At 35.9% G+C, this 16,098-nt stretch overlaps 1 protein-coding gene and 2 pseudogenes across 2 annotated transcripts in view; 1 reads left to right on the plus strand and 2 right to left on the minus strand.

Annotated features, from left to right (window-relative positions):
* Positions 1-474: 474 nt before the first annotated feature.
* The window catches only part of ANKRD10 (ankyrin repeat domain 10), a 32,094-nt gene continuing 16,470 nt past the window's right edge, over positions 475-16,098 (minus strand). The window contains exons 4-6 of one of the 2 annotated variants that reach the window (XM_011373938.2): positions 13,755-13,990; positions 5,411-5,506; positions 475-2,112 (exon numbers count right to left, since the gene is read on the minus strand). In XM_011373938.2, the coding sequence (XP_011372240.1) occupies positions 1,619-2,112; positions 5,411-5,506; positions 13,755-13,990 (826 nt within the window). In that variant the 3' untranslated portion in view covers positions 475-1,618. The remainder of the gene's footprint in view (positions 2,113-5,410; positions 5,507-13,754; positions 13,991-16,098) is intronic. The other variant, XM_011373939.2, reaches the window with a different exon arrangement.
* Positions 6,709-6,827, minus strand: LOC111728899 (annotated as a pseudogene).
* LOC111728905 lies at positions 7,231-7,349 on the plus strand (annotated as a pseudogene).

Raw genomic sequence — 16,098 nt, forward strand, 5'->3', positions numbered from 1 at the left:
ATTTTGGACTATTAAGTTTTACAATAATAAACTAATGAGCATTTTAAAGAATATATATCGGCATGCCAGAATGGCCACTTACTAATTACAATTTATATTTTTAAAAGGCTTATATTCATTAATATCTGCTGACTCAATCAAGTTCAATAAATTATGGTTGTTGCCATTTATGAAAATAGGCACACAGGGACAATACCGTTAGCTGACAGCAATTATTACCAGCCCCGCCCTGCCAGATCCAGTGAGACAAAGTGTCCATAAAGCTAGAGTATATGAACAAATCGAAAAGGTTAAAAAAAGCCAACAACACATGGGGAGAATCAGAAGAGTAAAGTAAAATCTTACAAGCAAAATGAAAGGCAATACTAAACTCTTACCGCCCTTCCAGTTCCTTCCACGGACAACCCCAACACTCTGCCGGCCCCGCCTCCCACCACAATACAGCCTGGAAAGAAACCACACCGGAGGAACAAATCAAGTGTGAGTCTTTTTTATTCAATTTGTAAAGGACAGTTTAAAAACAAAATGTTAGTAACACTCTTGGAACATTGGTTTGTTCATTTGACATTTTCTCTGTCTTCACCAATTTTTATTACAAAAATCAGAAAAGTAAAAATTCATTACAATATTTGCAGTGTAACCACTAGTCATTGAAACAAAAGCTAATTTCTATAAAACCATAAACTTAATGCAGTTTTATTAAGAGAGATTCAAAATTCTCTCAGTTAACTGGATATACATAGTGGTATATATTTTAAAGCAGAAAATCCCCGAAAAACAAAACAAGGAAAAAAGAAAATACGTCAGAGTAGTCAATTAAATATTTTGACCTGACAGTTTCTACAAATAGTGAATTCTACTACATATAAAGGAAACCGTTATAGGTGGTAAAAATTCTAGAGACAAAGTAGGAAATGCGTAATAAAAACACAATCAGAAGTCAGTTTCAGGCTGCGTGAGTTTTCAATGAAATCCAGAGGGTGAGTTACACCATTAAAGGAGACCGCTGACGACGCCCCAAAGCCACTATGTGTGCCTACAAGATAAACCTTCACCACATGGCAAGCTGCAAAGTTTCAATGAAAAGACTTTGAAAAAGACAAACGTTCATTTCTTCATACAAATCACTGCAAGTAATCTTTATAAGGCTGGACCTTGCATAGGGAAATAGCTGTCTTCTGTCAAAAATTCTACAGGAATGGGTAAAAGCAAGCTTTTCAAAATGATGCCCATGTGCAAAGAGTTAAATTACCAGGCACCTCATTTACTACCTCCACTTTATCTCAATCAGATGTAATTTGACAAAGGGAAAAATGGCAATTTATGGTGACAGGATTAAAAACATGGAGACTGACAGCGGAAAAATTAAATTCCAAAAGTGCATCATGTGAGAGGCCCACTATCCCATGGAAGAAACGCCTATGCACTAAATAAGCCCTACTCGTGCATTCACTAGGACTCACGAGGAACTTGTCAGATACAAGCTTACTTTTTCAGAAAACTAACGTATAAAAAAATAGGACAAGTTGTGGCATTCCTTCAGGTTGATGCTACATTAGTATTCTGAGTTGGCTACTAGAAGGATTAATGCGCCCAGACAGAGCCAGGCCACTCATCTTTAAGATCCATGGTAAAGGTGCATGGTACCCAGGATGGCACTGTCGTATCTTTCCTCCACCTTCACAGAATCGGAATGCTCTATTACACTATTAAGCTCAGGGATGCTTTCAGCTGTGTCCCCAAACCCATGGTAATGTCCATAGTGCAAATTTTCCCCAATATCTTCTACCCAGGATGGTCTATTAGCTATGCAGCTACTTGGACTCCCATTCAGGTGCAGAGAACCGCACATCTCAGGGTTAACACTCATGGTCTTTTCTGGCTCCTCAGTCCCATTAACACACAGAGAACCCTGGCTACTCGGAAATGGTGGTCCTGGAACTAATCCATTGCTAATTCCATTAGATCCTGTTAAGCACTGGTCATTCTTGCTTTCCATCCCATTGAGCTGTGTCGTGGAAGGGAAGTCCAAATGTCCATTGATGACACATCCATTTGTCAATGTGTTCGATACGGAGCTACTGTTTTTCATATCTGCATTAAGAAATACACCTGTCACCAAAATTCAGAATCAGAGGGGAAGAGAAACTATAAAATGCTTCATTGCTGCTACAATTTTAAAGGACTTTTAATTAGTTTTTCTTTTGCGTTTTCTTTTAAATGAATCATTTCTTTTCCAATGTGAAAACTGTACATAGATATATTTAAAAACAAAATACAATAGCATTTGCCTGGTAAGAAAGGAAACATTTATAAATTTCAGTAGTACTGAAAAGCCAAATTAAAAAACTTAAGCTGACAAATATACTGCATGAAAAATACTAATAGTACTGAAAAGCCATAAAAAAACCCCTTCTCATTTTAAGACTATTATCAGAGAGCAGTTTTTAAAATCATTCCTGAAAAAGTCCATCAGAACTGTGTATAAGGATTCCCACAAAGGGTTAAAATAAAATACAAACTTCTCTAGCTCTTAAGAATAAAGGGAAGTTGTTGATGAAACAGGTGAATTAAGGCAGTTCCTCAGACTAGGTGACACAGTGTCACACCTTATAAGTCAGGGAAGCATACACAAGAACACCCAAAGGAACTGTTTTCTTTTCTTAGCAACAGTCACATGTACACAGTACTGCAAAAGGCCACACACCAGCACTGCAGAGCACAGCAACTACAGGAAGGAGCTATAGATACTAACAGCTCTCATGCATACAGTCTTGGGCTAAGGGCAGTTCTGAAGTTTCTTCTGAGTTCAGTGATTAAAGTGATTATGATATCAACGGTTCCACTTTATTGGGCTATTTTCAAAAACCACTTACGTTGGAAAAATGTTGATAGTTTAATATGCATATACAGACATCCATTAAGAGGAGGATATCTTACAAAAAAAAATGTCAATCACAAAACGTTTGGGCACATGGGAACAGGCAATTACAAGGTATTTCTCTGCATAATGAAACTAGAGTTAATATTCATGTCCACAGTAATTCACAGAACAGTATAGAGAATGACCTAAATTACGTTTTGCTTGATAATATTAAATTCTATCCCAATGTTCCGCATAATATTAAATTCTATCCCAATGTTCCGCACTATTAAAGCAAGGTATGATATTAAATACAAAAGAGCTAAATTCTATAATAGATGAGGACCCGTTTTGTACACTGATTACTCTAACACATCTCTTATAGTGTGACTTTCCCCATGAAGGGTCTACTTTCTGGTTCACCATCTACAGACCTCTGATTTGCACTTGGGCAGAGGTTTCTGTGTGTCTGCAAACCTCCCTGACAATGGCTTGTTCAATGAACAAAAACATGTTCTAAACATTCCATTAATCATCAATTTTCTGGCAATTTAAGTGATAATTACAGTTTAATAACTTTTATAAATTCTTCAGAGGATTATGAATTATTTTTTTGATAAAATGACAGCTTTTCTATTTAGTTAAAACTCAAGGTTGAGAACAAGTGTTTCAAGAACTGAACATGAAGTAAAATAAAAAGAAATAAAACAAGTTGTGCCCAGGAAGGTATTTATATTAATTTTCTTGTTTTCAAAAATCAACTATAAACAATTTATCCTGGGTGATAAAACTCATGAATATGATGGCAACCTGAATAGCTATTAAGACAAATATGATATACTACTAACAAATAAGACAATTATATTTTAGGTGATTGGGCCTACCAAAGTAAACAAACATTGCCTCAGAAATCTGAGTTAACAAGGCTCATTTTTTTCACTTAATGTTCAGTGTGTGTGTATTGTTTTTCTTTAGTTAAAGCAAATTAGTTCCATTATACAATCTTAAAACTAAAGTCAGTTGATAATCTCAAATCATTATTGAAAACCTAATACAACTGAGCATCAAAGTAGCAGACACGTTAGAGACTGGCTCAGACAACTCAACTTGGCTGGGGCTCGCACTGCGCTGGCTGTGTCCCGTACTGTCCTTTACTCTGTTCCAAGCTGCCTTTCAGGACTCATACTTCCCTCTCACCTATTTGTCTATCTACTGCAAGGAATCTCTAGTGATTTAAAAATTTTTGTTTATTCAGTTAGATAGTGTTATAAATGAAATGATGGAAAATATGGGGAACGCTTACTTGGCACCTGTTAAATGAGATGAGTTGGGCTTGAAAAAAAGTATGGCCTTCTCAATGTTATGTTCAAGCCTGGCATTAAATTTAACTAGAAAACCCAGGGAATTCATGTTTGAAGATTAAAGAGTGATGACTTCTGCCTTCTTAAAAGCATGTAGCAATGTCATTTTTAAAAAAAGTTTTGTTATTTATCTTTAGCCAAGGTCTTTAAGTTTATTATCTAACAAGAATTTCCCTTGGAAAATTTACTCATTTAATTATTTAGCAAAAAGGTGACTCCACCCATTACAATTCTGTAGCCTCTAGAAAGATGTACACATTTTCTTTTCGTTAACAGAAATTATTTTTCCATGCAAGTCTAGGAAACAAAATACGTAACCTTTTATCCTCAGTGAAGAATTTAGCATAAAGACATAAAACTTTTAAAAAACCAGTACCAATTTCTAATATATCAGCATAGTAAGAGAATGGCTAAAATGTTTTCATGCTCATCTAAGTAAAAAAATAAAAGAACAGTAGAAAAAAGCATTAACTAAATGGATCTTTTTTCTAAATGCTAAAAGAAACCAAGCCTTTGCCTTTTATAAACTAAAAACGACTATTAATACTAAACTTTTAATATACTAAAAATTTTAGCATATAAAATATTTTGTGAGACACGGTGTTCAGCATTTTACTAGACCTAGCGTGAATGCCACAGAAACCAGAGCAACCAAGAGTGTCAAGTGAAAGATTCCATATTGGTATGACTGGTTACAAGTCAAAACCACATTTACTAGTTTTCAATGTTTATAGTGAGTGATCCTGCTTGCTGTTTATTGCTTTAAAATTACTAGCAATACATGTTCAGCTGGTATATTCACCCCGAAATTAAAAATGCAAAACTTCATTAAAATTAAACAAGGCACATTAAGCAAAAGCTTAAAATCAAAATAGGAAGATTGCACTTATATTTTTCATATCCATAGAATGCACCAAAAACACTTATCTTTGTATCTACAAACTTGCCCAAGATATGTAAATTATAACATTCTTTAAAATGCCAGACAACAAAGTGCGAAACTCATTTGAGAGAAATTTATGTTAGAAATAATATGCATACTGATTCTTGCAACGACAAGGGGTCTGCATTGCTGAAACAGTATATATTTCTATTTCTTTTGGTCCAACAGAACCACCCTCCTGCTGTTTGGTGTCTTCGACCATTGGACTGTTGTTGCAGCTAACGGGAAACTGTCCACTCCCACCTGTTACAACAGCAAACTCTCTATCGACGTGCATTTTGTCAGCATCGTCTTCTGTCTCGCCATTCACTAGTGGCATGCAGTATTCCGAGCATTGAGCTGCACAGAAAACAAAGGAAATTTTAGATGCCCTGTATATAAAGATTTTCAGACAAATGTTTCTCATTCCTTTTTGTCAGAGAATGCTCCGAAATTGTCAAATAATTTCATATTACTAATGAACACTACCAAGAAACTTTCCACAAAAAAAAAAAAAATTTCCTGAAGTGTGTATTTTAAATGTCACGAAATCTCAGATATCTATTCTAGATTTACTTCTCATTTAAGACTGTTATTTGGCCAACAAAAAGCATTTACAAAACCCAGAAACATTTATATATTTTTTAAAAATTCATCATGCTCTATATTATGCCCCAAAACATTCCTTCAGTTGTTTTTCATTAAAAAAATTACTGGCACAATTCTTGAAATAACATAAATGCCATTAAAATGATCCTTGAATTAAAAAAAAAATTCACTAATTTCAGTAACAGAGTATAAGGTAACAGCCAAGACTCAAGACATGCCTGTCAATACTCTCTCAGTATGGCACTAGCCCGTGCTTTGATACAATAAAATTGGAAACGAGTCTTAGTTTCAAGGTTTTGGAGCTGAAGCTATATGTGTACATTTCTTATAAAATTATCTTCGTATCTTGGAGAAAAGCTACTTTAATCACCTTCTTCCAAGTATTACATGGTCTGTGCAAAAACACTTCTCCTTGCAAACCCTGGTAGTCTCCACTTTTCAGGAGCAGCCACTCTCATTTCATTTGATGTATGGTTTTCTAGTCTTGAGAAGCATATATTTTTTCAAAACCTTTATGCCTTCCTTTGATTCACTGACCATGGCATGAATGCATTCCATCAAATTTAAAAAAATCTTTAGAGTTAACTAATAATCCACTGTATGACTGTATTATAATTCACCCACCACCAAATTCCCTATTGTCTGGATTGCTTCAGTTTTCTTTCCTATCATAAATACCATAACTAACATCCTTATAAAGGCATCTTTGTACACATTTTTTGGTCCTTTACTCAGATAAATACTTAGAATTATTCCTGGGTCAAAAGATATATACAATAACAACTTTCAGTACTAAATATTTCTTTCAAATAAACATTTAAAAAGAGACTTGAACTTTACAGCTTTGATGACTTCTATTATTTTTTTAGGCGAGGCAACCCTTGGTTGACCTCACAGATTGCAAGGACCTTGTCAGCTTACGATTTTTTTTTTTAATTTAATTTTATTTTTTATGCCTACAGCATCTGGTCTTCTTAGGTGGTCTCCCATCCAAGTACTAACCAGGCCCAATCCTGCTTAGCTTCCAAGATCAGATGGGATTGGGTTTGTTCAGGGTAGCAGGGCCATAGACGATTATTTTTAGAGGAAGCGATTTTCAATATAGAGTCATTTTCCTTCTAATTTTAGAGAAAGCAATTTTCAATATAGAAAGTCATTTTCAATAAATGAACATACCAGATTATTTCAACTATTGAAACCAAAGATAACAATCTCAGTCTTAATGATAAACACAAATTCTAAATGATTAGTATATGGGAGAAACAGAAAAAGAACGTGATTTGTGTAGTTGGGAAAAAAACAGAAGCCCGCACAGATATGAGGCCAAAATCATTCTACACAGGTGCTTTGAAAACAGAGGAACTAAACTGTTCGTTTCAGTCTTCTCCACAGAACCAAAATCGCTGATAAGCAAGGTTCTATCTTCACTATGAAACAAGGTTAATTTCAAAAAAAAAAAAAAAAAAATCAGTGGTGTCTACAGTCATGCCATCCTGAACAAATATGATCCCATCTGATCTTGGAAGCTAAGCAGGGTCGGGCCTGGTTAGTACTTGGATGGGACACCACCCAGGAAGACCAGGTGCTGTAGGTGTAAAAAATAAAAAAATAAGGGATTGTAAGCTGACCAGGTCCTTGCAATCTGTGGGGTCAAAAAGGGTTGCCTCGCCTAAAAAAAAAAAGAAATCAGTGGTAAACAGGACATCTTAAAAAGTGTGGGAAGGGGGTTACTAGGGAGGGGCATTCCAGGTACCAGTTGACAAAATCCTCACAACCTTCAGGGAGTTTTTAGCCAGTGTTTTGAGATGAGGAATCTGCAGTCAGCATGGGGGTCTGATTTTTCCCCTTTTACACTCTCCAATGCCTAATAAACTGAGAAGTGGCACAGATTATGATGGCAAAACCACATACACTCTCCTAAAAAAGAAAGCGAATTCACTGGGTACACAACACAGCTTTAAGTACCCATTCCCTTAACGTCTGGTTTTGTTTTGGAATTTGGGTGCCAGAGTGCCTTGGGGAAAGTGGCAAGTAGGTTGTATCTATAACTTTTGATCTCTGAAAAGCAGGTTAAAAAAATCAGACAAATAAGCCAAGAGGATAACCCCTACACACCCCAAAGAAAATCTTCATAAAAGTGGGGATATTCGTAGATTCATTCCAAGCCCGATGCCTAGAATAGTGCCCCTATCAACTAATGAAATCCACTTTCTAGCCAGAAAAGGCACAAACACAAAAAAGCAGCAAAAACCATTAAGAATAATGAGAGTAACCAGTGATAAAACTGAATCACAACCATCTTAGGTCATGTCTGTAAAGTGGAAGTGGGACATGAAGCCAGACCTGCCACAAGGGGGCCGGAAGTCAGTGGCAAGAGGAGTTTGGGAATATTCAAAATAAAAATGGATATAGAGGAGCTGGGCTCACCACCATTTTAAAGCAAAAATCATTCCCTTAACTAGAGACCTATGCAGTGCACTAGAAATTCTATTCTGAAATATTCTATTTAGCAGGGTCTTTTGTTAATGCAGTTTCTGATTAATACAGCACGACAAAAATGAAAGACCAAAGGCTTTCATATTTTGGTAGTCAAACTCTTTTTAATGTGGGAAGCAAATGCTAACACAGACAGCCTAGAATGAAATGATTTCTCTGGAAATAGAATCTTTATAGTGAGATGTTCTCATACAATATTTAACTTGGCTGGTAATCTAGCTGGCTCAGAACCTTGGGTAATATATTTTATATTCATGTCTTCACTTCTTTATTCCTAACACCTGTAAAAATAGAAGGTGCTCAATTAGCTGGATGGAGGCATGAGGTTGCACTTGCTTTTTAAAATTGTTTTAAGCCATGAAACTGAAATTGGCTTCTCAGAATTTTAAGAATATTGGATCTAGGCCCAACTTCTTTCTCCCACAACCAGAGATCGTGTCACCTGTGGCATTTTCTCTCCCATGGACCTATCATCATTGTCAAAGGAACTATTTAAAACATTCAGCATTGCATTTGAGAAAGGTAGCCTGTAGGAATTTCAGAATTCTTCCAAAAAATTGTAAATTTCGATTGTTTTGGGAAAGAAATATCTTCCCTTCCTGTTTTCCAATTGACTTAGTTAAAAATTCCTGAACATTTTGTAGTCTCTTCCTTTTGACTGCCAAAGCAGGTATTTGAGAAGATTTTAGTACACATTAGACATTTGTGTACTAAATACACATTTGATGGAAAACCACCTAGGACTGGTTCAAAATAAACCCTACCAGCCTCCTTCTCCCATGAGCAGTCACGACCAAGTGTGACCACTGCCCAAGATGCCCTCATCCTTGACCTCAGGGGCTAGGAGAGCAACTTCACTGGGGAAGGTGCCCAGGATAACACCAAAGTCTGCACTTGCATTTTCATCTAAAACTCAACAGCTGCATAACTACCCTATAGCCAGGTTTCAGGGAGTTTCTAAAACTACAAACTGATAAAGCAGTTTGAAACATAGGAAAGGCCTTACTCCCTAGACACACTCCATACAGAAGACACCATCTGATATGTTCAAAAATTGGCTAGTTCCACTTAGTGGGTTTAAGTGAAACTTGGGGTCACAAGACAAATGTGATTTACCCTTTTGTGCATCTTAAGGTGACAATGAGAAGTGCCCCCCAGGTGCTGACCCACGACAGCTAGAAGCAGTGGCCAGGGGGCCCAGAACACCTCCCACGCCTTTAGTCTTTCCACTGAACTGAGAACTCTGACCTCAGTTCCCCTTAAAAGGAGCCAGGAAGGAAACGCTTCCTTGGTGGTATTCCACCAGCCATAACCAATTCTGTCCTATTATAGAGCATGTTTTACCCAAATAACTGCCTTTTTAAAAGGTCCTGTTAAAATCAAAATAGTATCTAAGGCCAGTGAGAGGGCAGTTCTACAAGGTGACCTTTTGCGGGGCTTAAATTCCTGCCCAGCCCCAACTGCAGACCTGTGGGTTGGGAAATTTAAGAGGGCAGAGCAGTGGAGATGCCAAGGACATGGAGCTGCAGTGACAGTTCTGGAAAACACTAAGAAAGGACTTGGATTTTTTCTTAAAGAACACAAAATGGAAGGTGCATGTGAAAGACCGTCCTGGAGTGTCTGGAACGAGCCCTGGCTGATTCCACTGTAGCCGTACACTAGAAACCAATGAGGCACGTGAGGTTTGCTAAACTCAAGATTACAGCAGTTAACAAAGTCACAGAAATCGCTGGGTTCTTAAGTGTAATTCATTCATGTTTTTTAAAATGCTGTCTCTAGAAGTTAAGACAAAACTATCATTTGTTATCCAAACACAATTAGTATTCTGCTCAAATTAAAATAGTCACTGCACATTTGAGACCACTAAGGACACCAAAAATTAGTATGTATATATACATATGTATATATGACTTTAATATGACTGATTTTTGGTGTCCTTAGTGTTTTCACATATCATATGGCATTAGAATGAATTACATTAAAAACCTGATTTCTTGAACCTCATGTTTAAATTGGCTAACATTGATCATTTAACATGTGAAGTTATATTCACCCTCAATTTCTTCTAGTCATTAAAATGGCTGGTCAATGTGAACAATTAAGAACGGAAAGTAAAAATCCTTTAGTCATCCTAGGGAAAGTGTGCTGAGAAACTTCTGCTAATTTTAAACTATCATAGGTTGAAGATATTTTTCCTAAAAAGTGTTTTTATATTAAACACCTACATGTTTATGTATAGGATGCTAAGATCAATATACTTGATTAAAATAAAACAGTGAAGTCAACATCTGAGACCTGGGATCACCATAGCCTACTTATGGCAATTCGTTTCCCCAAAATAAAACTGTAGTTTATTGGGTCAGTTTGTAACACACTGAACACTCTGGACTTGTACCCGGAGTGCTGGCTAAAAACAAGATGAGCATTTCTCTCATGGCTGGAACTAGCATTATTTTCTAACCAGGATCACTGATAATTTGTACAACAGTTTTCAGTACATATATGAATAATTAGCACTGAGTGTTATTCCCGAAGACTAAGAATGCTAATAAAATGAAACCAAGTTTTACAAAGCTGCAGCTGAAGTCCTTAAGTCCATCTGTCACTCTACCTTGACCAAAATGGTATGAATTTTTATAGTACACCTTGCTTCCAAAGAAGTTTATATTCGAGCAGTACAAAAAGGCCAAGGCATTACTATTCTTTTAAGTTCTCTGATGTCAACATAGTTTTCAAGGGAAAATCACTCCATTACCTTAAAATATGTGAAAATAGTTTATTGAAAGCAGAAAGATACTACTTTCCGTGAAGAGCAGATAACTTTCAGACTCATAATTCCAAAGTAAAAAAGAATAAAATTAAAGAGTGAACTTCACAGGGTACATCATTAAGAGGTGATCTAAAAGAATTTAAACTTTTAAGTGCTTTTTCATGTAAAGTTATTCTAAGTATTCTATATGCATTTGTTACATGAGGGAAAAAAATACCTTTACTTTGGCATGAAAACCAAAAACTTATCTACAAAATGAGTAATTCAGAATAAGCAAATACTTAAGCTCACACATTTTAATAGCAAATCAAAACAAGATGCCAGAAATTAAGTGAAAATGAACTAAGGCAACCTACCTTGAATTGCACGCTAAAATACTAGTCAAAGAACAGAAATAGCTATATAGACAATGAAGCCAAGAAGGACTTCGTTTAGAACATTCAGGAAGTTGGGGGAGGAGGGAATCTTGTTTTAGTAATTGAGAATTACTGCCTCAATACCCCACTTGTAGTGAGCATATATAATGGTAAAATGAAAGAAGAAAAATCACCTCTTCCTTTCCCAGAGGAAAGAGTGGTAGCAGGTCTGGGGGTGTGATGAAGACACCCATCTATGCTTACAAATATAAACTTATACACAGACTCTGAAGTGACACACGAGACAATCTTAGGATTACCACTACACCTTGAGGACTGGAGTATTACAAAGTTTAGAGAGTAAATAATTAAAATAACCCTCAGCAGACAAATGAACACTGGAAGAAGAGCTGCGAAGGTGCATCTGGTGTCAAGTAAAGATTTCTCCTGTGATGGTGACGTGATATTATCACTTCATGTACATGTGGAACAGTGCTCAACTTTAGACTTGTATGATTACTACCTGCAAACTTAAATGGAGGCCAGGCTTCAACCACATTCTGAACTGGCATCCTCAGGCTGAGCATTAGGAATGGAAACTGCACAGTGAGTTTATGTAAAATGTGAATCTCTAACCCTGGTCAACCAAAATGAACCCTTTCTGGAGGAGGAAAATAAAATCCCTTAAAAATCTGCATGATGCTTCAAATCAAATTTGTATAATAACAGGGTTAGGAAAAAATTCAAGTTTCAGGAATCCTTGGAAAGGCTTTTCAGGACACTTAATATAATGAGATAGTGGCCAATTCAGCTGACCGTGAAATCTTCAGAAACTAGTTTTAAAAACTCTTTAGGTACATTTCTCAGTCTTAGTAGAATGCTAAGTGGCAATCCTTTAAAAAACAAAACAAAACACAGATTTAAGATTTACCCTACAAACCTATATACATGGACACAGATGTATCCTTGCATGAGGGCACACAAAGCTAACACTTAATACCATTCCCAAATATTAACCGGACATTAAATAAACAAAAAAGACTATTTGTAAAAGGTGGATGCCCTTAAAGGGCTTTTAAAATACATTAGGAAAAAAACACATTCAAATATGTTACAAATAAATGGCAATGCTGAGCAATACTTCACCATTTAAAAACACCATTTTGGAAGGTTAGACAAACCCCCTATGTTGAGCTTATGATTATTATTACATCTGTCTAGGTTATTAGGCCTCTAACTTATAAAAGCTATGAATTTGGTAAAGTATTACATTTAAGTTTGGACATTCATTTCTATAAAAAGTCATATAATCAAAAGTTTTTATGGTGACCAAGATTTTTAAAGCTGTGATAATACAATTTTTATTAACATCATAGAAAAAAACCTTTTCATTTGCATATACTATCATTAAAAGTAGACAACGTACTAGAAAGAAAGTAATGTTGACCTATACTAAATTTAAGGTCAACTAAAACCTCTATCCAGTCAGGGTTTTCTCATGCTATACTTACATGGTTGATTTTTCTTTTTAAGCCAAAGGGTACAACTTTTTAATTTCAGCAAATCTTATCCAAGTGCATAATTTCAGTGATTACTTTTCACTGTCATTTCTACACTTCTCTAAATTCACTAAATATTTCTGCCAAGCTATTAATATGTCTTCTGACTAAGATATTTTATATGGACATGTAATTTTTCCCTCTAGATTAAAGGGGGTTTTTCAACTTAAAGAGTGACTAGCTGATTCTGATTATTTCCAAACTCCAAAACTAAAGATAAAAATGTGCAAGAACGCTTAAAACTTAAGTAACTTACCTTAGAGACTTAAGTCCTCAATGTCAAACTGACACCAGATCTCGTGACAAACTCACATATTACACTGTGGGGTACAGAGACCAGCTGAGACCAAATCACAGTGCAAGTGGAATAGCACAGCAAACATCTACGTTCTCGAATTTGAAACTGTTTTACCACCAGACCAACAATTGTTGTAAGCTCAGAAAAATTTATAGGAAACAAAAAAAATCAGGCACAGTGGCAGATTTTTTTTTAATAGTTGTATTTCGAACAGGTACAATAAACAAGAAAAATCTTTCAAATTCATGGCAGGTAAACCTGGGTGTGCAGAAAAGTTATATATACACATTAACATTTGAGCTGTCAACACTGCCCTCTTATATCCTCCCCTTTTGTTAAATGGCCAATCTTCAAAGTGGCAACACAGGAAAAACTCCACCATCACTGCACCAGAATCCTCCGGGCACAGTAACACCTTAAGTGAAGGTCTCATCTTGAAGGTGCTTTTCAGCCATAAAAAAGAAAACACGTTAAAGGAGGGAAACAAGTCTGCTCTTTCCCGCCCACAATGTGGTCTCACCTTCGGTTCTAGCTTTCTTCACGCCAAAGGGTTCCGAATCTTCCAAGCATCTCTTGCGATTTGTTCCCACACTAACATGATTAGGAAATATATTCTGATGGCCACCATTTAAGGTGCCATTATTATAGAAACGATTCAGATGACAATTCTGGAGGTTCAAGAGAAACTGGGTACATTCTTGGAAACCCTGGGTTTGAGCAATGTCTGCTGCTGTCAGGCCACTGGCATTTCTCAGGCTGTACGACACAAAAACACTGAATTACATCTCATTAGCATTTTCATCTGGTCTCTGCTCCTGCTGAACTGACTAGCTATCTGAAGGTGTTATGAAAGAGTATACAGGTTTACAGCAAGTCTTCATTAAAGAAGGAGTTACTCATCCTAGCTCTGTAACTAACTTCTTATGCACATTTGATTACTAAGCAAGATTTGGGAGATAGTAATTTAAAAATCAATATACTAAACTTTAAAAAAGGCATCTTCCTATTTAACTTCTGAAAATCATTTTTTGTTAGTCTGAAGAACCTAAATTTATGCTAACTTCAGACTTAATCTGAATTCTATAATATCTGCACTTAATTTTAATAATTCATTCCTTTAGCTTGAGTAAAATCATTAACAAACAAACATGTACTGAAATTGTCCATGGCATTCAGAACAATTGGCTTCCTAAAAACAAAGGTAACTGGCTTACTGACAAGCCAGATTTTATGCTAACATGTGACACTATAAGTGGAAGTTCAGAAGGATGTCCTGACATTAAAATTTATCATCAGACTGGAGATCTGAAAAGTTGAGGGTTTTTTTGGTTTGATTTTTTGGCCTTACCTAGGAAAACTTGCAGGAATATTACATTTTGGCCTTCTAGAGTATTTGAGTGGATGTTTCCTGTAAAAACCTTCTAATACTGTCCTAGGAACTCATGCCCTAGGCCTACCACTGAAAAGAATCAACATTTCACATGGCTAGTAACACTAACAAGTCAAGATCTGATGTCTTCTACAGTAGCTGAGATTCAGATTAAAGGAGGAAGTGGTGGCAGAATATAAGTGAAAGATCTGAATAAGATGAATATAACAACCAGTTAAGCTTATAAACCTTAATTAGGAAACAACAATTTAGAGAAAAGCAACTCCATGTTGAAGTTTCCCTGGAAGAAAATACACTGCTCTGTGAAATAAATCTATAAAAAAGGCAAAACGGGTTGTTAGCTACAGGTTGATAAACTGAAATTGGAGAAGTACTAAACAAAGACACCTCCCATACCTACTCAGCAAGCTATGCTGCGGACAGAGTAAAGGTATGATCAAATACAAGCCTTATTTTGTGTCAGTGAAATGACCAATACAGAACCTTTGATACTTGTTTCCCTAGGTTAATGTGAATGGGAAAAAAGAAAGACATTTCAGAATGGAAACTATGGAAGCAGGGACAAAAGGGTTTTTCATTTTAAAGATAACAATAAGCCTGGAATTCATATTTCCAGCCATCACACTCATAAAGCTCTAATCTCAGAAATGAATAACCTACGTATTTTTGGACAATCACTAAACATGACTTCACGTCTTAAAAGCATGAGATAAATGTATTATACATTTCGAAGAAAGCCCAAACTCAATTTGATCAGATATAGGAGAGACAAGACTTGAGAATCTCAAAACCAATATTTCCTTAAACATATAAGGCAGCTGGATGCATGACTACTAGGGGTTGAAGTTGACATTTTTCTTTTACCTTATGGCTGTGAATTCTGATAAATATTATTCTAGAATTTCTTAACATTTTTTATAAATTAAATGGAAAGGAAACACCAAAGTTTCGATAGAGCAAATTATATGTATACGAAATGATCATATTCTTAATTTTTAATATCAACATGTTGTGCAAATGTAAGATTCAAGTGAAATGTATAGCTGGATGATTTTTAAATGGTATATTTCATTTTCAGAAGATATCACAAGTGAAAATGGTCCAAAAAGGTCTACTCTATCAAGAATGTGGAAGTTGCCACATAAAAATTAAATCTAACTCTTCTAAATCTGAAAAGATGAAGACTCAGAACATAAGTATAGACATAAGATAATAATACTGCCAATGTCTCCTTGCCCTGCCTCCCCCTCTACCAAAAGCAGGCAAACACTTGCACATCACTAAACTTACAAAGAAGTGCCCAGGTTTTGCAAGGCATTACTTCAAAACTCAAAAGAACTATAGTCAACTCAAGCTATGTACTCCCCATGTATGGACCAAGCAAGTAAGAGCAAACAATCACAAGTCAAACCAAATTTCTACTGGTTCCTCACATAATTTGGGGGGACTAGAACTCAGAATCTAGGACATAGTA

Source organism: Pteropus vampyrus, unplaced genomic scaffold, assembly GCF_000151845.1.
Source record: "Pteropus vampyrus isolate Shadow unplaced genomic scaffold, Pvam_2.0 Scaffold236, whole genome shotgun sequence".
In the NCBI taxonomy this organism is placed as follows: Eukaryota; Metazoa; Chordata; class Mammalia; order Chiroptera; family Pteropodidae; genus Pteropus; species Pteropus vampyrus.